The sequence below is a fragment of the Protopterus annectens genome, chromosome 10.part0 (genome assembly GCF_019279795.1).
Source record: "Protopterus annectens isolate FY-2018-M chromosome 10.part0, PAN1.0, whole genome shotgun sequence".
In the NCBI taxonomy this organism is placed as follows: domain Eukaryota; kingdom Metazoa; phylum Chordata; order Ceratodontiformes; family Protopteridae; genus Protopterus; species Protopterus annectens.
In genome coordinates, this window is record NC_056744.1 from 1,757,597,666 (window position 1) to 1,757,623,689 (window position 26,024).

At 38.7% G+C, this 26,024-nt stretch overlaps 1 protein-coding gene across 3 annotated transcripts in view; it reads left to right on the plus strand.

The window, feature by feature from the left end:
* Positions 1-26,024, plus strand: part of LOC122813984 (CD276 antigen-like) — a 219,578-nt gene that overhangs the window by 19,827 nt on the left and 173,727 nt on the right. For all 3 annotated transcript variants that reach the window (XM_044086553.1, XM_044086552.1, XM_044086554.1), the window contains exon 2: positions 20,988-21,329. In XM_044086553.1, coding sequence (XP_043942488.1) covers positions 20,988-21,329 — 342 coding nt within the window. The remainder of the gene's footprint in view (positions 1-20,987; positions 21,330-26,024) is intronic.

Sequence of the window (26,024 nt, forward strand, 5' to 3'; positions counted from 1 at the left end):
CATAGGTAGGTACTAGGCTATCTGCCCGAGGGCATTTATAAGCCTAGCCAGAGTGTGTCCACTTTCTCCACCCCATTGATTAATTAACTTAGTATCTGTCAAGAAGAGCCAATGAAGTGATCCCAGGGGTGTATTTTCTGTTACCCATCCACTCGTCAAGGTTTCTCTTGAAGAGTATTAGTGAGGGGCTCTGCCTAATGTAGTTAGGAATTTTGTTCCAAAGCATGGGGAGTCTCTGTGACAGGAATCTATCACTCCAGCATGTTCTACTTATTGTTGTGGTGAGGTTTAGCTCAATAGAGCGAGTGGCTTGTAGTGACTTGGATTTCTTTAGGTGGAGCATGTCCATCAATTCTGAGTTGGACATGCCTTTGTAACTCAGGCAGAGATCACCTCTGAGTAAACGATATGCCACTGAGTACAGCCAGAGTTTTTCCAGTCAGGCTGCATAGGACATATGTTTGAGGCCAGTAGTCCTCTTGGTGAGGTACTTTTGTGGTCTTTCCAGCTGTTGGAAGTGTCTTGTGAGGTAACTCCCAAATGGGGCATTGTGCTTTATGATAGGTCTGATGAGTGATGAGTAGAGGGGCATTATAACCTCTTTATTTCTAGATGCGAACCTTTAGTAATTAGATGGGCTACATAGAAGGATTTCCTAACTACTCTGGCAATATGATTGTCAAAGGAGAGATTAATATCTACCTGCATCCCCAGGTCTCTTATTACCTCTTCTGTATTAAGTGGGCTGTCACCTATGTGGTAATTCATGGATGTTTTGTTTTTCCCAATGGGATGACTATGTATTTTTTGGCATTTAGCATGAGACCATGACTTTGACATCAGGTGTCTGTCTCAGTAAGGCCCTTTTGGAGAATGTCTGGGTCAGTCAGAGAGTCAATTATGGCTCCCAATTTGCAGTCATCTGCGAACTTGGTTAGCCATAGTCCTCCTGTGTTTGCCTATACTTCTGAGAAGTATATGCCGAACAGTAGGGGTCCCAGGACCGAGCCTTGTGGGACACCACTTGTGACTGGTTTATAATCAGACCTGGAGCCCACTATTCTTGCTGTGTGAGTTCTGTCTGTAATCCAGTTGGCAACCCATCTAATGATGTAGGGGTTTATGTTTAGGCTGGTGAGTTTTTCTATAATTCCCAAGTGGGGAATGGTGTCAAAAGCCTTGGCGAGGTCAAGGTAGGCTGTGTGAACCACCTTCCCCTCATCTATGGCCTTGGTGACTGTTTCTAAGAAGTCAACCAGGTTTAGTAGGCATGATCTTCCCTTAACAAAGCCAAACTGGGTCGGGGTCACGTGTTTGGAGGTTCCCAATGTCTTTGTTAATGAGTTCCATGATGATGCGCTCCATAGCCTTGCAGACCAGGCTAGTCAGGCTTATGGGGTGATAGTTACCAGGGTCAGTTGTGGCCCCTCCTTTGTGGAGCAGAATAACTGTTGCTGTGCACCATTTTATGGGCACATAGCCTGTGGAGAAGCTGAGGTTGAACAGTGTGTTTAGGTGGGGGGTTAGTTCGTTCTGTAGTTCATGCAAGACGCAGCCTGGGACACCATCTGGCCCCATTGATGCTGTGCTTTTGGCTTTTGAAAGGGCTGTTTTCACCTGTGCATCTGTGATTTCTGGAACACTACACTTTTCCGGTATTGTTGTGGGCCCTTTTGGGGGTGAGAGGGGTGTGAAGTTTGCACTGAATCTATCTGCCAGGATGTTGGCAATATCAGTAGGTTCAGTATATTTTGTGCTATTTTGCACTAGCTCAGAGCGAGTTGCCACTTAGATTCTTGACATAGCTAAAGAAGGCTTTGTGGTTATCTTTCAAATCCTTGACTATTTTTCTTTCAAAGTTAGCCTTGGATGATTTTATGAGGGACCTTAGTTTCTTACTGATACTGATCAGGGATGTCTTTCCTTCTTGGGATTTGCTTTTTTTCTGAACTAGTTTCCTCCTTCTATTGTATAGCCTGTTTATGGCAGGGGTCCACCAGACTGGTTTCCTTCTCTTAGGGGAGTGAATCTTGGTTTTGCTCGGGATGGCATGATCCATGCATCCTTGTAGGTGCTCATAGCGTGCATTTGTAAAGGTTCCTGCATCTTGGACACTGTTATCCTTTAGCGTGGGGGCTGTGAAACTTACCACCTCTGTCTTAAGTAAGGTGAAGTCTGCTATAGAAAAGTTTTTCACTGTGGTTTCCTTGGTTGGGGGTGGTGGTGTGGTGTGGACATCCAGAGTGATTAGTTTATGGTCTGATCTAACCAGTGATGGGTTGACCTCCGGTGTGGAATACCTGTCGCCCATGTTGGTGATGGCCAGGTCCAATATGTTTTTACCTCTGGTAGGGGAGTTTACCAGCTGATCCAGGGCATTTGAGTTGATAAATTCCAGGAAGCCCTAGACCTGGGAGTTTGTACTTGAGTAGTTTTCACAATTAACAGTAGGGTAATTGAAATCACCCAATATGAGGGTGTTCGGTAGGACCTTCATGTTTTCCAGTGTCTCCAGAAAGGCGGAGTGGTGGTCCTGGGTCATGGAGGGTGATCCGTAGCAGGCCACAATTTGCATTGCAGATTTGCCCGATGTTAGTTGCACATGGATGATCTCAGAGGTATCATGCTGCACCACTAACCTGGAGGTGTAGGTATACTTGATGAATATAGATACACCCCCTCATTTTGTGTTTCAGTCCATGTTCTGTGGTCGAAATGTGTGGTATGAGTTGTAGCCCAGTAGTGCTGGGGTGCTCTCTGGAGCCTTGAATCAGGTTTCAGTTACTGCACAGATGTCTACGTTAACCATACTGAGGAGTGCTTCGAGCGCATGCATTTTGCGATTTAAACTACTGGTGTTGAGTAGCATAACCCTCATTTTTTTATTTGTGCTGTTTATGGAGGTGGGTTTGACTTTTGAGCCTTTCCTAAAAAAGGCACTATGGGGGCAGCAAGAGTCTTGGTCAGTATTTGAATGCCTAGGGGAGACAGATGCAAGCAGTCTCTTGCGAAGCAACGAGGCTTGTCAGGCATGTCATCCCAGGCTGACAGACACTGGATCCCCTTTGAATGACACCAGAAGCTTAGCCAATTGTTGAAATTTATCATTTTTTTCTTTATACTGCGGTATCATTCTTGGTGAGAGCAGAATGCTACTCAGGGTCAGGGTCATACCCGCCTGGGCTACATGATTAGAGAGCTCTTCCATGTCTCTTTTCATGTAATCCAGGGAGGTACATCTCAGATCATTCACACCAACATGAACAGTGACAGAGTCATATCTGTACTTGTTTTGGAGTGACATGAGTGCTTGTGTTATGTGGAAGATTCTGGCTCCCGACAGGCAGCTAACAGTAACCTTCTCCTTGTCCCACCTAGTGAGTGGGACATCAGTGTGCCTGACTATAGTGTTGCCTATTACTAGTGTGTTAGGTATGTTATTTCGCCTTAAGGGCTGTGATTGTGCGGCACACTGATTTTGTGTTTTATGTGTTGTCTGGTTTGTGATGGGAGGTGCAGGTTTTTTGGGTGTCTGCTTTGGAGGTCTCTGATGCTTTTGCAGGTTTTTATTTAGAGCCTCCGAGTATGATTTTGTGTATTTATGTGTATTTTTTGCTAGTGCTGGTTTAGTATTTCTATGTGAGGCTGGAAGTATGGTGCAAGTGTTAACCTTCTCCTCATGACTGCCTGTTCCAGTCTTGGGTGGAGCGAGCTTAGCCTCCAATTTAGCTATATAATTGCATGCAAGAAAAAGCTGTAAGGAACCACCACGATGCTGTAATTAAGAAGTTTTAATGAGAACAAGCGCTTTCACGCACCTCTATGGCGCACTTCATCAGGTTACATTAATCAAACAAAATATAACGAATTTGTACTAGAAACCTTAAACAATTAAATAATCAATCAATTACAGTTTCTAATTAATTAATTAAACAACCCAAAATATACATTAAAATCCACAATTAAAGCTATATTTCACATTTATATGTGGCCATGTGGTTTCCTCATATATGTGCAGATCCCACTGCCTAACTATGTTACATATATGATAATACACACTAGCATATATATAATATAATAGTACCATCTCAAAAAATATTGATATATTAAATAACTGTAAGCCTTTGAAGCAGCCTTTAAAATCTCTATAAACACAATAAAATACTGTTCATAAATCCATTACATAGTTCATAACTTGTCATGAAAAATAAATATCTATAAAAATTCATTATTAAAAAACTGATGGAACTAAGGAACAATACAACCATTAAGTTTATACCATCAGTAAGGTTAAAAATAGGAATATCATATATTATTGCATATAATTATTTTCATCCTATAAGAGCAGGTTTAATACTAAGAGCTTGGTTAAGTCCTGGTTCAACATGTGACCTAAAATTAAGAATCCATTTGAGTTCATAAAGTTCAAGGGACCCCATATTGTTACCTTCTCTCAAGTTAGTATATACTATCTGTATGACCCTAAATTTAAAATGATGCTTTGGAAACAAATGACAATGTTTGGCAAGGGCATTACTCATATTCTCTTTCCTAATGTTATAATCATGATTATACATTCGATCCCTAAGCCTCCTTGATGTCATTCCAACATAATAAGCATCACATACCTCACAGGTAGCCAGATAAATCACATTTTTCGAGTCACATGTAGCATAAAATGTTGGTGTAAACGTTGAGTCCAATCCAGGTACTGTAAAAGACTGTGTCTTAGATATAAATCTACACATACTGTACCTAGTGCAAGGATATGTTCCTTTTTTAAATAGTGCCCTGATGTCCACCATGGACTCATCCATTTTGTCATTGCATAATAATCTTTTCAGGTTCAGGCTATTTCTGAATCTAAAGTTAGGTCTATTACCCACAATCTGAGCAATGGTAGGGTCTAATAATAAGATTTTCCAGTTATTCATAATAATATTGATAATATGATGAATATCATTTGTATATTTAATATTAAAGGCCAATCGCATGCCCTGTTGATGAGTGTTGTTCAAATAATTACCCTTACAATTATTAAATGAGGTCCCCAGTACCAAGGACATCTGGTTATCAACCAATTTGGAGGGATATCCTCTGTCAATGAAGTGAGTTCTTTGAAGTTCAAGCTGCGTATTCATATCATCACATTGATTACATAAGCGGACGGTTCTACTTAGTTGCCCCTTGACCACATTACGAAAAATGTGCCGTGGGTGCATGCTGTTATAATGGAGGATGGCATTCCTCCAACAAGGCTTTCTATATACATATATATGTGTTGTCTGGTTTGTGACGGGAGGTGCAGGATTTTTGGGTGTCTGCTTTGGAGGTCTCTGATGCTTTTGCAGGTTTTTATTTAGAGCCTCCGAGTATGATTTTGTGTATTTATGTGTATTTTTTGCCAGTGTTGGTTTAGTATTTCTATGTAAGGCTGGAAGTATGGTGCAAGTGTTAACCTTCTCCTCATGACTGCCTGTTCCAGTCTTGGGTGGAGCGAGCTTAGCCTCCAGTTTAGCTATATAATTGCATCTCTTGCATATGTTAATGTTTTGTGGTAGGAGGAAAGGGTTGTTTGTGTACATGAGGCAGTTGTAACATTGCCTCAGGATATCCAGGTTCACCAGCTGGACTGGAGAGTATACCTGAAATTGCCCTTTGGTCATGCCTGAATAGTAGGGTGAGCTGCTTAGTCGCTTGGTTGGTGAGGGGTGAATAATAAGCCCTGCCCTGCTAGGCAATCAAGTGTCAGGGTATATTAGTGCTTGCTATTAGGACTAAGCAAGTGCTGGACTGTAGGATGCTTTTTAAGTGCTTAGGTTGAGAGTTAGACTACTTTCAAGGGAAAAACTGAAGAGAAGACTTGGTGGAGCTGGGAATAATTTAGCCCTAGCTAACTGGTGCTGCCCGGATGTGCAAAGCCATGTGGATGTGGTTTTTACAGCAGGGAAATTAAAGAGATAGAAATTAGCCCAAAATGGCCTATAAACTACTAACTTCTGGGCTGGAACCACTCCTCCAGGGACAGATGGCTGCTCAAAGCTCTCTCTCTCACAGGTGAACAGAGAAACCTCCTTCTATCCAAGTAAGGTATGGGCAACTCAGAAACTTGTAACACAGCCCTGAATTCAGCACTAGCCTGAAAACTGGACTATACTAGCTTAGAAAGGTGGGAAACAAGGAATATGTTTTTTGAAAAGATAAGGCAAAAACAGTAAAAAATACACTTAAAACAGCTTTAAACGACTATAAACAGTAACAGCTTTAGATGACTACAAGCAATCAGAAAAGGCTTTTAAGCAAATTACCCAATTAACCAGTAAGAAAATCTCAAAACTGAGCCCTGTTCCTGTAGTCTTCAATCAGACAAGTTTTAACTGCACACTCCAAAAAAGAAGGCCTGGATTAGTGCTCAAGTTATACAAACAAAGCTAGATTCAGTAGGCCTGGATCTAGTGTATGCTACAGCAAACAAGGTGCACCAATTTCAGTAAGAAACAGCTCAAATATGCAGGCACTATAAGCCTTTAACCAGAAATTCCCAGCTCAGAAGGGCAGAGTCCAGCCTCTCCACCCACAAGAATGCAGACCACAAATCTTCTTAATGTAAAAAACTGGCCTGAAGCCCAAGTGCTTAAACCAGAACTAATACACTTTTAGAATAACAGACACTGAGCCTTCAATCAGCAGTTCCCAACTTAGAAGGATGTAAGCTACCTGTCCTGCCACAACAGTGCAAACCACAAACCTTCTTAATGTAAAACAACTGGTCTGAAGCCCAAGTGCTTAAACCAAAAGGCTTACAATGATAGTTACACCAAGCAGTAATAAATAAAACTGAGCACTTTTAAAACGACGCAAAAGCAAAATAAAGTAATAAAGTAGGAAGAAACACAAATACAGTATAAGCAGATGAATAAAGTGCAATTTTTTTTTTTTGAGTGAGCAAATGAGATGGGCCCAGGAGGAGTATCCAAATGCAAATTTACAAGAGGGGCGGGCAGTTTCAAAGCCACCAAGATTAACATCAAAACAAAAGCAGGGAGAGTGGGTGGGGAACTAACTGAAAAAACAGAGCCACAACTTCCAGCTAGATATTATTCAATGCAACAAAAATAACTTAATTTAAATGCTATATTATTTGAAAAAGGTGCAGATAAAGATTTACCTAAATTCACTTATATGCCCATTTGTTTGCAGGTAGGTCTTAGCCGGCCAAAGCTCAGAGTTTAAGTGGAAAATAATCCAAAATGTACCACTTATATAAGGCAGAAACCAAATATCAATGAAGTGAAACTATCCCCATTTATCACTGGCTATGCAGGAATTCTAACAAGCACTAAATTCTAACAAGCATATATAAACGTATATTGACATATGTAAAGTTCGATTATGTAGCTTGCACACATATGAACTATTCGAACATCTTTAGTTCGAATAGTTCATAGGAGTACAATGCTACGTCAACATTGTAATAGTAAACCTATATATATATATATATATATATATATATATATATATATATATATATATATATATATATATAAAACTAGATATACATACATAGATACACATATGTACATCAAACAGAAACAATGTCAACATCTGTTTGGTCGACACAAATTAGTTGACAAAAACAGATGTTCAACATGTGTGTGAGATTGAAAGTCCCCTTAGTAGGGTAATATTTTCTTTCCCTTGGTACTGTGCAACCTCGCAGTTAGTATATAAAATTATGAGGGGGTGTGAGAGTGCAGGGAACCTTGCCCCCTGCAAAAACACTTGTTTTTGGTTTAGCCTGGTACTGGGTAATCCTTGTAGCATGCACAGTATGTGTTGGCATTCTGTGAGTTGACATTTTGACATTAACATTATATTTGTTGACAATGAGTACATTTGATGAAATTAAATATACTTGCATATATATACATTTATAAATATATATATATATATATATATATATATATATATATATATATATATATATATAAATGGTATACCTTCATTTAAATAAAAGGAGGTTGTACGATGCATCAAAGTGCAAAAGTACAACCTCCAGATTTCTGTAATGTCGAGTGACAATGTTGTGAATTCCTATGAGCGAATGCACATTGGCATTTGCTCATTTAAATTTGGCATTTCAGGTGCAGATCGCACTATAGCAGGGATCAGGAAATTAACTCTTTCCCTCACTGTAATGTGATCTTGGAGTGTGTATATTAAAATAAGGGGAGTGCATCCCCCACATGGGGGTGCATGGGGGCTTTCCCCCCTGCATAACGATGTTTGGAGATGTTTGGAGTTTGAAAATGGTCGAATTTGGTTTTCCAGATTACCATTTTCGATATTTTGGTTTCGGGACATGTTGATTTTTGAGATGTAAGGTCGCACAATAGTGCGATCATACAGCTGCCTTTCAAGTAAATGAAGGTATACCATATGAAATACATGAGTGTCTCATCATGCAATGTATGTTCATAAGATTGAGCACACAAAAAATAATAACTTTAGATTGAGTCTAAAATTATCTAAATGAAAAAAAAAAACTAAACTGCCTTGCAATCCCCCCCCCCCCCATGTGGAGGGCTGTGCTCTCCATACCCACTGCTAATTATATACCAATTCTGAGACGAGGCAAATAGTGGGGTAAGGGCAAATTCCATGATCCAGTTATACTGAAAACCCATAAGAAGGGCTGCCAAGAAAAATTCCATAGAAAATAAAGTTCACTTATACTAGCATTCACCTTTTTTCACCTACAAACAAGATTTTGCTCATATGAGGGCTTGCTGTTTTGACTTATAACCATATAGACAAAAATATATTTTATATTTATCTATCTACCCATATATATATATATATATATATATATATATATATATATACACACACACACACACACACACACACACACACACACACACACACACACACACACACACACAAAAGCAATGATTTTTTATAATATTGCATAGACACTTTAACAGAAAATTGTAGCCATTACTATCTACATACACTTGTCCTAATATCTAACCCTTCAAATAATATAATTCAATTTTTATTTAATATTAATATCAATAATGGACTTTTATGAATGTTTTCTAAAACAAAAAGGAAAGCACAACGCGGTGATACAAACATGCATAACTTTCCATAAGTTCAGTGGTTTTATAGATTTACATTAAACGTTTTAACTTATACATCCATCTTGATTTTGGAATCATAGTCTCATCAAAGTTATTTTTTTCTCCCATTTATCCTTGATTTTAGCTGATATGCCTCCATCTTGTAACTCAACAGTCTCTTTAACCATCTGTTCAAGACACATTTGAATCATATTTGATTGCATGTCTTTTTACAGATTATCAAAGTTTATCATTTTACCATTCCAGTACACTGTGAATACCACCAGAAAGGAAGATTTTAACTTCATTTTTTTTCTTTTCTGCCCTCCTGCATTGCCACCATAAATTTCATTTTATGGTATGTTACTTCCAAGTAATCAAGTTCCACAAAAAATGAAATGGACAGCCAGCTACCACTCCAGTGGCCTGAATCTTCACATCACTTGTTCATTTTTATAACACAATGCAAAACACACCAAAATCAACTCAGGTTTCTCCTATTTTCCCTTAGACTCTGGAAAAGTCAGTCTTTTGACTGATTCAATGCCTGGTGAGAATGTGTAAATCCTAACCCACCACACTGCTTTAGTTTCAGTATAGCCCACCACACTGCTTTAGTTTCAGCATAGCCCACTATAGATTTTCCTCTCCTGCCAAAACTCCATAAAATGACATATTAAACCTCATTTTTCATCCTTAGCTATACAATTCTGTTCCATTTAGTCTGACTGCATAGCTTTTACTTCTGCTTTTCAACGTATTTCCTCCAAGTGCATCCCATAGCCTCTTACTCTTCCTAAAGTTTCTCTCTTTTCCTTCCACCAGTGTCAGAGGTTAGTCTAACAAGCACATCAACCAAGTCCATCAAATTCCAAATTTTGACTTTGAGCACTTCCAGGCTATTAGTTATCTCCTAACTTCCATTTTTAACATTTTGTTCTAGACTGTTTTGGTACAGGGAACAGACCCCTGCAGCTATGCCCCTCTGATCACTTGGTAGCTTTGTTTGCCTCTTTATTGTCATTTTTAGTACATTTTCTCTCTTCCACTACATTTGTTGGGAAACAGCTTTGTCACATATACCTTTAGATCAGAAATCCATGTCAAATAAAACTGTTTTATTACTTGTTGTGGTTTTAAAAATTTAGCATTACGGAGCTGTTTGAAGGAGGCCACCTACAGGCATCACACATTTCATCAGGCATTCCCCGATTTGTTGGTCATTACGTCGGATATTACTATTATTATTATTATTATTATTATTATTATTATTATTATTATTATTATTATCTTACTGTGCATTACGTTTGATATTACTGAGTGCCGTCACTGTCTCAGTTTTGTTGTGTGTTACTTCTGATATTACCTGTTGGAGAAATTACCCTGATGTTAATGTGCATTACCTTTGATATTACTGATTTCTGGCACTATCCCAGTTTTGCTGTGTACTATTTCTGATATTACTGATTGCTGGCACTATCCCAGTTTTGCTGTCTACTATTTCTGATATTACTGATTTCTGGCACTATCCCAGTTTTGCTGTCTACTATTTCTGATACTGATAACTATAGAAACTGCTATAACTCTGTACATTAGTAGTGATGCTCTTGACTGGAAACAATGTCCTTATTTTTATTGTTTGCTGTTTCATATGTTATGGGCTGCTTTTACTTTCGTTACCCGTTATTTGATTACTTACATCTGCTTAATTACATCTTGCTACACTGGGTGATTGTAACCTCCCACAGTCACAGCTCGACTGCTGGAATCATTTCACATGCCTTTAATGACCGCGTCCACCTCAGTAGCAACTGGACGAACTTCTAATCAATCTTCCTGTAAGAGACTTCCCAGTGGTGAAGTTCTGCACGTTTTGGCACTTTTCCAGGTGTAAAACTGTCTCTCTCCTTGCTTCATCATCATTTTCTGTCATGTTTAACCAGCATGCTCCCTGTTAGATCAAGCAACTAACCTCATTCAAAGAAACTAACTTCTGGGAAGGATGCATCTAGGGCAGAATTAATGCTGGTGGATCCTTTGTTGCTTTCAGACCTATAGCTCCTTTAGAAGTAAGTGCAATGCGTCAGTCCAGGAAAGGCTATCTCACTGCTACAAAGAATTGTAGGAATCTTTTTGCAAAGACCTTAAAAACATATGGACAAGGTTTGGCATCCTTATTCCAGATGAAGTTACTGAAAGCTTTAATAAGGCTCACCACTGTGACAATACAACAAATTTAACTGCATTTATTCTTCTCTTTTACAACAGTTCTTCTGTCTATCATACTCTCAACCCTCAACCCTCTAAACTCCATTCAGTCGTAATTAATGCAACAAGAAGACATATTGCTAACAATGCTTATTGCATTTCCTCAGGGTTACTGTCCCTACCCCATGTCCAGTTTGTATATGTGTCTACTGATGCTACCACGTAGCCTGATAACTGCTTCTTTGTCTAGTTAAAAGATCAGTTGTTGAAATGTTGGTATGCAGCACTGAAACATAGCTTTAGAGGTCCTGGTTTACAAGGAGGTCATAAAAAAACAAAATAAATTATAGACACATTTCCTTGCTAGGCATCCCCCACCACAGACACACACACACACACACACACACACACACACACACACACACACACACACACACACCAGCAAAGGTTACAGACAGTACATTTGTCTGTAAATGTAATTACCATAAAAATAGATCTCAGGAAAAATCAATGCAACAGTAAATCAAAATACCTGGATTATACTTACCTGATTAATTTTTTCTCTAAGTAAGAACTTGCAAAAACTGTATTTTACCTTGAGAGATAACATTGAAGGTCTTGCACTGGCTAGATATTGACAAAGGCAGGGACAAGGCTCTTTAGATACCCCAGATTGTTCTACTTGCTCTTTGCTCCTTTTTCTGGCAAATATTTCTAACAGGAAAAAAAGGTTGTGGTAGAAAAAATAGTCCTACTTATGTCTGACTAAGTCAAACATGGCAGCATATCCAGTCTAATGACAATAACCATTCAACAACACAACTGAAAAAAAAACATTTTTTAGCTGTTGTGCTTGTTTGACTTGTTGTTCTCTGCCTGACTATTGCTGATCTGTCTGCGTTTGATTTTGGATTTAGTTATTAATTTAAGGGTTTGTTACTTCTATTTTCTTATCTTTTTCTTATATTGCATTTTGTTTTAAGTTTTATGTTCTTTTTGGTGTTTTAAGAGGTCTTGGCTAGGATCAGTTAGAAAATAATTATTTTGCAGACAGTGAATAACATGCAGCTAATTAGTGGGAGGAGCTGAGAAACAACATTCATCATCTAACTAGAAATATTCAGTGGCATTTCTGTTTAACTGTAGTACTTGTTTGACTTGCTGTTCTCTGCCTGACTATTGCTGATCTCCGTCTGCATCTATTTTCCCACCTACCTGCCCTGCTGCTGTTGTACTTTTAAACTTGGTGGCTTTTGACTTGCCTGCCACTACTATAAATCTGATTTTGGACAATCCTCCCAGTCTCATCTCATCAGCTCATTCTACTACGAAATGAAAGATCAGCTGGGAAGGTCCTCCCTGATAGTCTCTTAAACTTGAATTATCTTCTGATTCCTACCTTCCACTTAATTAAAAATGCCCTTTATTCAGCTGCTTTTACTGTATTTGTGTTCTTAAAGTGTACAATTATATTTAATCTGCTGCGTTTATTACTGCCTGTTAGTAGCCTGATTACATTGTAATATTATTCTAAGCCTCTTAGTTCTAGTTCTGATTTAAGCACTTGAGCTCCAAACTAGTTATCTTACATAAGGAAGGCTTGTGGTCTACACTCTTGTGGCAGGAGAGGTAATTTACCTCCTTCTGAGCTGGCAATAGATGGCTGAAGGCTTATTGTGTCTGTTATTTTAAAAATGTCTTAGTTCCTGTTTAAGTGTTTGGGCTCTAAACCAGTTATTTTCATTAAAAGGATTTCTAGTCTACACTCTTATGAGAGGAGATGGTAGTCTCCACTCTTCTGAGCTGGGAATTGCTGGTTGAAGGCTTATTGTGTCTGTATTCTAAAAGTGTCTTAGTTCTGGTTTAAGTACTTGGGCTCCAAACCAGCTATTTTATATTATGAAGGTTTGTGGTCTATGATCTTGTAGGAGGAGAGGGTAGAATACATGCTTCTGAAATAGGAATTGCTATACTTCTTTGCTGAATATTTGGACATTTTTCTTTTTTACAGTATTTAGTTAAAACTGCTACTCCCAGCACAGTGGCACCTAGCAGCGATTTGTATAGTCACCGATATTGTGCAGTATAATTCCCTCTTGTAATCTGTGTAGATGTCAATCTTTCAGAGTGCAAGTTTCTTTTAAAATACCCTTATTGTCTGGACAGATTTTGTAACTACTAGAATATCTAGATTGTGCATAGCTGAGCATTGCTCATCAAGTTCCTTGTCTTATTGACCTATTCAATATTTACATTTCCCTCACTCCCTCCTAGTAGATCAGTAGATATGGATATGTACTTCCTGACTCTCTCTGTGGCCAGTCTGGTATTCTGAAGCACTGTAACAATTTCCTCATGTACACTGACAACCCACTTATTGTTAATAAAACAGCTAAAGTATGTGAGAGATGTAAATACACTTTAATGCTGGAGGCAAAACTCTCTCATACAGCCAGAACAAATCCTATAGAGGTTGTCAGTGACACTTGCACCATGCCTATGGCACAGAGTAAAGACCCTACACATAAAACTACTTATACTGAGGCACTTACAGGTAACCTTCCTAAAACAGTAAGACCTCCTGCACAGCACAATCAAAAAAAGGGTCATTGGCCATCACGTAAACACTCTGTTAAAACACCACCCACAGCTACACATAGTAACAATGTATCTGATGCCATTACTGCTAAGTCCTTAAGGCAAACCACTGTGCAGCCAAATTTCCAGGTCATTGGTGATTCTATAGTGAGGCACACTGATGTCGTCTTCACCAGACTAAGGAGAGAGTCACGGCTGGCTGTGTTTCCTGGGCTAGGATCCGTCAAGTCACACAGACACTCAGGTCATTGAACCATAGGTGCCAGTATTGTTCAACATGAAAAAAGGATGAGACTGGAAAGAAATGTATCAGTGCGGATGATATTTTGTATTCTACTTGAGAATGATATAATTTGTATTGTTCATTACTGAAAATGTTAATAAAAGACATTTAAAAATAAGAAGAGCACTTGTATATATTATCTAACCTTCCTCTGTAATGTTCAGAAGCTCTTCATCCCTGAATAATTGTATTTATTCCAATAAATACAAATAAGGCTACCAAATGTTCTTTAGAATGTTTAAAGGGAGCACTTCTTTCTGTCTTGCTTCTCTCTTTCAACTGTCTGGTCAAATGATCAATATAAAAGGAGACACAAATACATTCTACAAGATAAATTACCAGTTTAGATGAACAACCAATTCTATGTTGAATTAGAAAAAAAACTTTTTGGAAGTCTTGATAGAAAATTCCTTACATTCAGAAATGTGTTTACATTGTATACACTGTTGACATGTATAACACCTCATTAGAAATGACCCTTTGACATCCTTCTTTTCACAAAGAAGTTTAATAGATGACAAGGTTTACCCCATAATTTTAACTTTGTTATAGCCAGAACTAAGCCAATACAACAATGGAGAAAGGAGATTTTGCCAATTTGAATCACTATAAGCAGGTGTACAAAAATGGGGGAAAGGGGGTTGGAATTTACTGGAGAAACCTGATAAAGGAACCAAGATATTGGGAACAAATAACTCAAGCAGGAAAGGTAATAGAGTGGGATGAGGCCAAGAAGACATTTGGGTTACAGGCTATAGACTGCCTTCAGTAGCAGGGCTTGATTTCAGAGTACAGGAAAAGAGATATGGGAATTTTAAGTGAACGAGCTGCTCTGTTAGAGTTTTTAGCTTAATCTAGAACAGAAGCAGCTGTTAAAAATGGGATAATTAGTAAGGCATATAAAATATTAAATGATAACTATAAGAATCAATCAGAGGAGGTTAGAAAGGATTGGGAAGATAGACTGGAAAAACAATTTACAAGAAAACAATGGGAAAACATATATATATATATATATATATATATATATATATATATATAAGTATGCAACCAGGTCCAGAAGATTTAGGATCTTTGCTAGGAAGAGTTGCATAGGCATTTTTATACTCCACACAGACTTCAAATAATTTTTTCCTCAGGTAGATAGCAAATGTTGGAGGTGTGATGGAGAAGAAAGAGGTAACTGGGGACATGTGTTTTGGCAGTGTAATGAATGGGAAGACTTTAATAAATCCCTGCAGAGTACTCTGTTAGAAATATTGGGTGCACACACTGCTGTAATTAAGGAAATTATTGTTTGAGCACAGGATCTGAATTGCCAAGGCCTGTTAAGGTCTTGTTAAATTTAATTATGTTGGCTGCCAAAAAAGCAATTACTAGAAAATTGAAATCAAAGTCTAGACCAACCGTATTTGAGGTATTAAATATTATAAAATAGATAAAAGTACCAAAAGAGAGATTGTTAAAAAAGGAAGAAAGAAATTACATAGAAGTAAATAGAAATTGTGGGAAGAATATATGCATAATAATGTTCAGGAGAAGGAGTTCAGTGTAAGGAAAGGCAGGAATTCAGCAATTTTGTGTAATGTTGGACTTGTGATAGTAGCAAACAAAATATATGTGATGTGCATAGTAGTTAAATGGAAAAATGTTAAAATGGTTTGTTTGCTTTTCTGTTTATGTATGTTTATTTATGGCTTAAATGATAATTTAATAAAAGTGTTAAAAATAATATATATATATATCTTCTTTAAATTTTTAAATTATATTTAGTTCACACTAATATTAATCTAACAGCTAAATACAGTTACACTGCAAATGAGAAATAAATGATCCAAAGAGAAAAAGACATCAAGTTATAGTTCATTACTAGCTCTCCAGTCCAAGAGACCATGTAGGAGCCTAGCCTATATATCCAATGGCCCAAAGCACTGCTTAGTCAACTGACTTTCTCAAGGTCACAGAGTAGGGAGATGAAGGTGGAAAGATTCAAACCCTGTACCTTTGGAAGAGAAAGTAGCTCATTAAAAAGTTAGAGCCTTAGTCTTCTGTGCTAACTACCAGACACAGTGATGCATCTTCTCCATCAGGGAATTAAATCCTGGTTTTCAGCATGCCAGGTAGGGCAAGGAATGTATAGAAAGCTATACTTACCAAATACCTAGTCCTAGGAAAGAGAAACTCTACATTTTTGGAGGACTTTAAAATCAAAATGAACAAGGAAATGCATCCAAAAATAAATAAATAAGCCATTGCAAGACAAGAAGACAAAGTGAATCCATGGCTTCATGAATGAAATGACAAATGCATGAATGAATGAATGTACTAATTGTCACAAAGCACTACTTTTCTACAAAGAAGTTCTTTAAACAATTGCTGGAAACAGCAGGCCCATTTACTAGATGCTCTTTGACATAGCTGGCTTTAGGCACCAACAAACCCTGAGGTTGCTGGGGCTCCCCTGAACCACAGCAAGTTATCTTATTTTGATATTTTGTAACACTCTTGTCAAACCAACAAAAGCTTTACAGCAATCTTGTGTAATTAATAAACCAGGTGGGTAATAATAGCTCTTATTTATTTTCCTTTAAAATTCCAAGAGATTCCTGCTTATAGTAGCAGTTTTTGACAAGAAAAGACTTCACGATTTCATTAAATGTTTTGGTACTGAGGTAGTGCCCCTAATTTAGTTAAATCCTGCTGGGGGGCATTCTCTCCATTGAAACTAATGTCATAGCCAGCTTTATGCACCTATAATACCGATGGCTGCACGAGCTGTTGGTTGGGGGCTAATAAGGAGAAAAAAATATTAATTTCTAATTATGCTCTTTACCCAAAACAGGGGTGTGGTATGATCCTGTTAGGATAACGATTATAATCAGGGAATGAACATGAACAAGGTAAGCCCTAGATATTAGCAACCTATTGTGACTGATCTCAGAGCTGACCTTGGAGTTTAAGAAGAGATGATGCTTCCCATATTCAGTGATGGTTTTCTCTATCAGGGAGTTTTATAGTGGTGGAACACCAGGTACTACAACTCTCAACATTCTTTGCTCAGCAGTTCTGTGCAAAGCCACACATAATATCAGAATAAGGAATTAAAATCAGGGACACTTTTTAATTATTACTCCAGTTCACTTAAAAAAGCTAATAGAATAGCACATTTTGCATCAGCATGCAATGCTTTAGACAATAAAAAATATGAAACTTGGATATCTGGATTTATTCAGTGACTGTAATCCTCAACAATTTATAAAGAAATCAAACTTTTTATGATGGACAGAGTAAAACTTATGAGGCAACCTCAGGGACATTCTGTGAAGTCAGAGAACATGATAGGTGTACATTACTCCTCAATAAGATAAATAAACGTGACTTACCCTGGTGTTGTTTGATGACTGCTAAACAACGGTCACTGATCTGTTGGGGAAATACAAGTCTTGTACAGTGTACTGCAGAAATAATTGCAAAACAATGGCTTATGCGCACGTGTGTGTGTGTGTGTGTGTGTGTGTGTGTGTGTGTGTGCGTGCGTGTGTGTGTGTGTGTGTGTGTGTGTGTGTGTGTGTGTGTGTGTGTGTGCGCGTGTGAGTGTGTTTGAGTGTTGCTGAGTAAGGGTAACATGCTGGCTATAATCTAGTACAAACACCAACATCATTAGCATTAACATTAGGCTTGTAGGGGGGCATGATTGCAGTGTATTTAAGAGTAACAAGCTGACCATATTTTCTTTCACTTACAATTACAAACATAGACCTTACACAGGATAGGTGGCTATCTTTTGAGATTTGGCAGGAAAAGGATGTGTGTGAAGGGCAGTGTTTATTGCCACTGTAACACTATGAGCAGCACTGCTATTTCACAGTGCTTAGCTCAGACTGAGCTCTTGTCTGTTTTTTTCTATATGGAGTCTACATGCCCAACCTGTCTGTGTGTGTGTGTGTGTGTGTGTGTGTGTGTGTATCGATCCACGAGTTGTGGTTAACCCCATCACCTCAAAAATGTGTGTGTGTGTGTGTGTGTGTGTGTGTGTGTGTGTGTGTGTGTGTGCACGCGAGCGCGTGTGTGTGTGTGTGTACGTGTGCATGTGTGTGCACATGTGTTTGTGTGTATGTGACTGTGGTTGTGTGTGTGTGTGTGTGTGTGTGTGTGTGTGTGTGTGTGTGTGTGTGTGTGTGTGTGTGTGTGTAAAAACTATCACTGACTTTTATCTATGCATGCAGGCAATAATGACAGGCACTCACATAACTCTTGTAGCTGATAAAAATGCAGTTAACAAGTATTTATATTTCAAAAGTAAGGCATAAATACATCACAGAACATTCAAACACAGAGCTTCTAGGAGACTGGTGGCCTCACAACCCAGACTGCATATATGGATTTTGATGGACTTTGTGATAGCCTCTATCCTTACCCACACCTATTCTCAAACCAGCCCTGCTCAGATGTGTGCCCAGAAGGTTGTTGAAGGTTGTGAGGGGGGCTGGGGATTGTGGGTTCATTACTTATTTAATTCTTTTCACAATCAAACCTTAGAGGCACACACAGGAAGTCATTACAGCTTACGTTGGAGACAGGGACAGTGTAGTCATTCTTTCTTTTATTTTTCTCACAGACCTCAGAGGTGTACAAAGAAGGTTATTATAGATTATGTAGGGGCTATGTACTGTCTATGAACAAGAAAGTGGAATATATTACTGTAGTCATTATTTTTTTCCACTTTCATCACAATCTGGAGGCATGCTATGTGTATATTTGTGTATATGTGACAGCAGTCAATTGAAATACATTACTTTGGTCATTTCAACCTCTACTTTCATTCCAATCCACCATCAGCGGGATGCACAGGAATTCAGTGTTTTGCTTTGTTTTTTTTTTTTTTTGCGGGGAGGGGGGAGGGAGGCAGGTAGTATTTCCAGAGAGGATTTGTGCATCCTTGAAACAACTGTATTGTTAGTTGATTGTGAGCTACTATTTTGTCATCTTTGAGCATTAAGCCTTGGGCACAACTTATGTCTTCCTTTGAAAGAAAAAATAAGACTGAAATTGTTTTCTTACTCATTTTTTTGTTCAGGCCACCGTTGGATTAAAAGGTTTGGAGAATTCTCTAAAATGCATCCCAGAGCATCTATCATAATCCTGTGGTTTCTGGGACCCCCTAGATTATGGTTTCTGGGGCCCCCTGGCTTAAGTGAGTTATTTCCTAAACAGTTATTACTGTGCTATGTTGGTCAATAATGGCGTATTGAAAGGATGAGAGGAAAACTAAAGTTGAACAGCAACATTGAATTTCTTTCCTTAATCATAGTTTCTATTCAAGCTATGAAAAGGTTGTGTAAAAAATGCATTTCAGAGCTTCTTGAAAAAGATGAAGAGTAAGGTATGAGAAAAGGGAGAGAAAGTAATTTGCATGGTATGGAGAGGGCAAGAAGTGTTTGCAGGGGCAGAGGGGAAAACTGATATATGTGTGTGTTGAGAGGGCAGTAGTCAACACTGAGGGCACCATTTTAAGTCCAGCCCTATACACAGAGTTGTTATAATGCATCATTGTTGCAACTAAATTTTGGTAACTGCAAATTTCCCTCTGTGATGTGGGCAAATGCAGTGTGATACACAGGCCTCTACCTCTAAAACTGCAGCATAAACTAAAAAGGTGCTTAGATGAGGCAGCACTGACAGGGTGATACTTAAACTAGTAGTGTCCAGCGGGCCTCCAACTTGACATTCATTGGGGGCTCCCAAAACGCTAACACCGGCCCTACTCTTTGCCTAGAACAGGTACTGTGTTGTAATTCTGAACCAGCATATGAACTCATTTTGCATGATTGAAGCATATGAATCTCGTTGGCATGTGGCTTGTTTGGGACATCATTTGCCAAAGTTTCAGATGAGCTGGAATTGTCAAGAACTGCATTTAATTTTCTCTGAATCATTTCTTCCTTAAACACAACTGGGGAGTTCCATCTTCTAAGAAAAGTAACAGGTGCTATACATGTGATTGTTATAGTGTCATCTAACCATTTTTAAAATTTTTGTTTAATCTGTGTATGTATCCAGCACATGTATTTTCTGGAGCCTATTGTAAGCACAGATTTTTTTAGGACTTCTTGCTTTGTGTTTTGTGTATATGAGCGATGAAGGGTTTATACCCTTACTTATAAGTACAGGACAAAACACATAAACAATGTCTATCACAACAGTGAAAGAAAATACATGAACAACCACTTTTAAAAAGTGATAGAAATATGTGTGAAGGTGTGCTGGCCTTTCTACCCGCCCCCCATGTATTGGTCATAGTTGGAAGCATCCTTGTTTTACAATTAATTTAATTTCCCATTATACTCCTCATGATAAAGACGCAAGCGAGTTTTTCAAAAAAATGAAAATAGTGGGCTGTTCGATGTTTCAGTTTCGCTGTTTACTCAGCTTCTCCTTATAATCACGGCCACAATATGATGCTGTGGTAGGTATTGACCAATGATTTGCATACAACTGCAAATCATTATGTGAAAGAAAACAAACTTCCTCCTTAGAGGAGCAGCTTCTCATTTGCATTGTGGTATCACTACTACGCCACCAGGTGTTCATTTTCAATGTGACATGTTCCATGTTTCAAAATATGACCAATAAACTTTAACTTGTCTGCACAGCTCAGATGTCTTGCACACTACATTTTCACATCTAGTTGTACCTCAGATTATATTGTTTTTTCAGGTTTCTGTAACAGAGCTTGCTAATTTCTGACTTCTTGTGTTGTATTTCTATTGCAGATGGTTATCTACGAGTTGGCGTACCCCGCACACCAGTTACTGTGCAACCTGGCTCTGATGCCCTGCTGAGATGTCGTTTCTCTGTTGGCTACAGGACTGTAGATCTCAGTTGGCTGGTGTTAACATGGCGATTTCAGGGGTATGAGGTGGCAAAATATGATGAGGATGATGAAGAGGAAGGCAACTGTAATGACAGAGCACTGATTTTTGTGGATGAGTTAAGAAAGGGGAATGCGTCACTACTGCTCACTAATGTAACAGCAGAAGATTCCGGCATATACACCTGCTCTGTGGTCTACTCTAGCTACAACCAAGTTAAGACACTGAGATTAGAAGTTTCTGGTAATATTATTTCCATCTGAATTGAAACACAGCAGTGAGTGTTGATCATTGTGCATAAAGCTAGCATACTTTAAGATGTTTCTTACCATTTAATTCTGACTTGTGAGTAAAGCAGACACACATGTTTGAAATGTAGAATTAAAGAACTTCTTTTGCAAAATAGCAATGTCCAGTGTCACTGTGAAGCAAAGATGGATATGATAGAGTTCAAAAAATAATGTATATATGGCTGCATGTTACATAGCTAAAAATAATGATGCGGTTATATGATATGTTTTACCATATGAAAAAGTATTTATAATCAAGAAAGTACGGGACTATATTATAATTTCGAAGGTTTAAAATTTCGAATCACTAAAGATTGAACTTTAGTGATCGAAGTCTTAAACAATCGAAACCAAAAATAAAAATACTAAATTAAAAAAAAAACTAAATAGTGTGTAGGCAGGTGCCCCCCACACCCCCCTACTTAAATATGGCAACTCCGTGAATGCACTACATTGAAGTAAATGGAAATCTCCCCCTACGGAGATTTTCCATTTAAATGTTCAATGTAGTACACTTTTGGTATTCTCGTGTCGACAATATCGTATTCGATATTGTCAGACTTCGAGATTTTAATATAGACCCAGAAAGTACAGCTGTGTAACATAATTCCCATAACAGGAGATATCTGAGGAGATGGCAGCATGACAGTAAAATGTAACATCTCCATTTACCCACCTTCTGTTTTGTGTGCCACAGCCAGACTTTTCTCAACTGTTGCAGATCCCTTAAAGCATCAATGCAGTCCATGCACCTATAAAGGTATTTACATAAGTGGCATGAGACCGCCATATAAACACAGCACTCTTCTGCCATTCTCCTTCATTTCTTCAAGCCTGGAGACCCACCCTCAAGGAAGTATGTACTTGACAGACAAATAGCCACTACTAAACCAAACTCCAGGTTCACAGGAAACACCCAGAAAACACTAGTAAACATGTCTCCCAAACATAGTAGTTATGCACAACGTCCCTGTACATGTGGAAGGAGAGAGAAAGAGAGAGAAAGAAACTTACTTTTACACTGATCTCTTCTCAAAGATCGTCTGTTATCTTCTTCTGGGAAGATCGCTATAACATTAAATCATAACCTATGGGTAAAATTCCAAGCACACCCAGTTACACTTTGAAAGTGGACTATTGCAAGATCCCAGATTGCTCTGCCCTACACCTTAATGGTGTCACTAGGTCATACTATTTTGTGAAGTTATGCCTAGTTGTCCATGTGGCAGCTTTTTCTTTATTTGTTAACTGGATAAACCCACTAGGCACAAGTATCCCTTTTCTGGGAAACTTGAGGGCACTGCCGAGTTGAATGACTTTCTCAGAGTCACACAGCAGGTAACTGGAGGTGGGAGGAATAGAACCTTGCTCCTTTGACTCATAAGAAATAACCCCTTACCATTACTGAACCTTGATCTCTTCTATGCTGTGTGTTTTAACATATAAGTTATCCAGTGCAATGGCTTTTCTAAAGCAAGCTTGCTGAAACTGTTATTGCTTTCATAGAGCAAGCCCTAAAAGATTGTTGTACTAATGACAACAGAAAGCAATAAAACTGGGCCATCAACTTTGACCATGTTTTATTACAGGCAGGTTTTTCTCGTTTTCTAAAGAAAGAAGTCTGACCAATTCGTTATTCTAAAGCAGTGTATTTTTCTAGTGTAGTACCTTAGTTGCCTGTGGACATCTAGCATATGTAGAAGGCGTTCCCCTTCATTCTGATAGTTTAGATATAAAGTTAAAATGGAAAACTTGGAGTAAAATGGGTTGGTTTAGAGCTACAACTAACAGAACCTTGGATATAAATAAAACAGTAGTCCAGTAGTCTTTTAAAGAAACTTTTTCATTATGGAAGACCATGTAGGGTAGTTTGCACATGAATGCTTCTAATTTTGACATACTTTTTTCTCATGTGAAAGAAAGCAGACATGGTAAAGTATTTCATATATACTGTGTCATCTTCACAAAGAGGTGACTTTATTTTTTTTTCAACATGAAATTCAAATCTCAGTTAAGAGAGATATGTATTTTAAAAGGACTTAAATATATTTGTTGTAAAACTGTCAGCCAGGCATTATGTACACACATGTAATTTAAGAGATGAACAAAAAAAGCTGATTCAAACAGATTGCTTAAGTAATCCATGAGTCTTGGAGTTGGACAGTTCAAGAGATCATGGCCTTTAGTGGTAGTCCTAGAAACAAATCTGATTATCCTCCTTTCCTTCATATAGGTATCTTGTCTTCTTTTAGGGTATTTAATACCTGGCTGCAGAAGAAACCACTGTTAGAAATCAAATGCTATCCTCCCAAGTAAATGTCAGCTTTTTGAAGCTAGGATATAGTATGCTTTCTAGAAGTGGAGTCAGTAAAAATCTCATTAGAGTGAATGGCCATGGCAGAAAGGTGGCTAGTTTCATCAAGAGAAAGAAACACTGCCACCTAGGCCAAGGAGGTGGTATAACAATGATATTGGCTTTGTCTTGTTTCAGGTTTACAAGAACGTTTTTGTATCAGAGGAAATGGAAGGAGGAGTACAAAAGTAAGGCTTCATGGGTATAAGAAAGCATCAATTCTCCCACTGGTCTTGTGTAAACAGGCACAGCAAATTTGGTGTCAAGTGTTGAAGTGTGTGACAAACAGGTGTTTGTCTGGCAAGCCTCTGTCTTGGCAAGCCTTTGTCTTGAACGACACATGAACTCAGTTTCCATTTATAAGTCTCAATTATTTGCTTGCCGGGGTACTCTGCTAGCTGGATCTGTAATTCTAGAAGATGCATTATCTCTGTCATCTGTTGATAAACTATATCACCACAGACTTGATTTTGTTCACTTGGATCTGTCCTAAAGTAACATTGTTTAAAAAATGCTATCATAGGATGTTTATAGGTTAGCACTAGGCTAACTGCCCTTGTGAGTCATTTTAAGTCTAGTCAATTATACCTTGTGAGATTCAAACCCTGCACCTTGTGTTTGTAAGGCAAACACCTTAACCATTAGGCCACCCTCCCAACTCCAAAGCTTAGAATGCTATTATTAACCTATTTTGCTTTCATCTGAAGAGACCTCTCCTACTGAGATAAGTTTCCCTGCAGAGACAGACAGACTGTTGAAGTAGGTTCCCAAACATAGTTCAGAGATTCTGCTGTATACCATATTACTGATGGATTTAAAAGGGACATCCTTTTGATAGATTGGTTATGTTTGGCCACCACAAAAAGTCATTATTGGCAAACAAGAAAAGGAGAAAAACTGCATCTACTGAGTTTAATGATTGTTTTCCAAATACTTCAGATAGGCCATTAAGATCACTGTAATCATGCATAAATGACTAATAAAATACAAAAAGACATATATCCCAGGGCTCTTACATACAATTTTGCTGTACTGGCCTGCTGCTGTAATTACCTGCTAATGCTGTAATGGCCTGATGCTGCTACTGTAACTGTATACTTCTGCTGTGGCAGTAACAGCTTGCTGCTAGTGTAATGGCCTGATGTTGCTGCTGCTGTAATGGCCTGCTGCTGTTGCTGTCCCTGCTGTAACTGTCTGATACTGTTGCTTTTGCTGTAACAGCTGGCTGCTGGTATAATTACCTGCTGTTGCTGCTGTAACTGTCTGATACTGTTGCTTTTGCTGTAACAGCTGGCTGCTGGTATAATTACCTGCTTTTGCTGCTGCAATGGTTTGATGTTGCTGCTGTAGCAGTAACAGCATGCTACTGCAGTAATGGCCTGATTTTGCTGCTGTTGTAATGGCCTGCTGCTGCTATAAGAGCATGCTTCTGCTGTAACAGTGTGCTGCTGCAGCTGCTGTAATGGCCTGCTGCTGCTGTAACAGTGTGCTGCTGCTGATGCTGCTGCTATAAGAGCATGCTTCTGCTGTAACAGCGTGCTGCTCCAGCTGCTGTAATGGCCTGCTGCTGCTGTAACAGTGTGCTGCTGCTGATGCTGCTGCTATAAGAGTGTGCTTCTGCTGTAACAGCATGCTGCTCCAACTGCTGTAATGGCCTGCTGCTGCTGTAACAGTGTGCTGCTGCTGATGCTGCTGCTATAAGAGCATGCTTCTGCTGTAACAGCATGCTGCTCCAGCTGCTGTAATGGCCTGCTGCTGCTGTAACAGTGTGCTGCTGCTGATGCTGCTGCTATAAGAGTGTGCTTCTGCTGTAACAGCATGCTGCTCCAGCTGCTGTAATGGCCTGCTGCTACTGTAACAGTGTGCTGCTGCTGCTATAAGAGTGTGCTTCTGCTGTAACAGCATGCTGCTCCAACTGTTGTAATAGCCTGCTGCTGCTGTAACAATGTGCTGCTGCTGATGCTGCTGCTATAAGAGTGTGTTTCTGCTGTAACAGCATGCTGCTCCAACTGCTGTAATGACCTGCTACTACTGTAACAGCATGCTGCTGCTGCTGTTATAAGAGCGTGCTGCTGCTACTGCTATAAGAGCATATTGCTGCTGCTATAGAAGCATGCTGCTATTGTAATAAACTACAATTGCGACTGTAATTGCCTACTGTTGCTGCTATAATAGCCTGATGTTGCTGCTATATAATGACCTGTTGCTACTCTATAGGTTGTACAGAGCAAACTGAAGTCTCTTTAACTTCAGTGTTTCTGATGACATGGTAATCATTGTTTCTAGATCATAAGC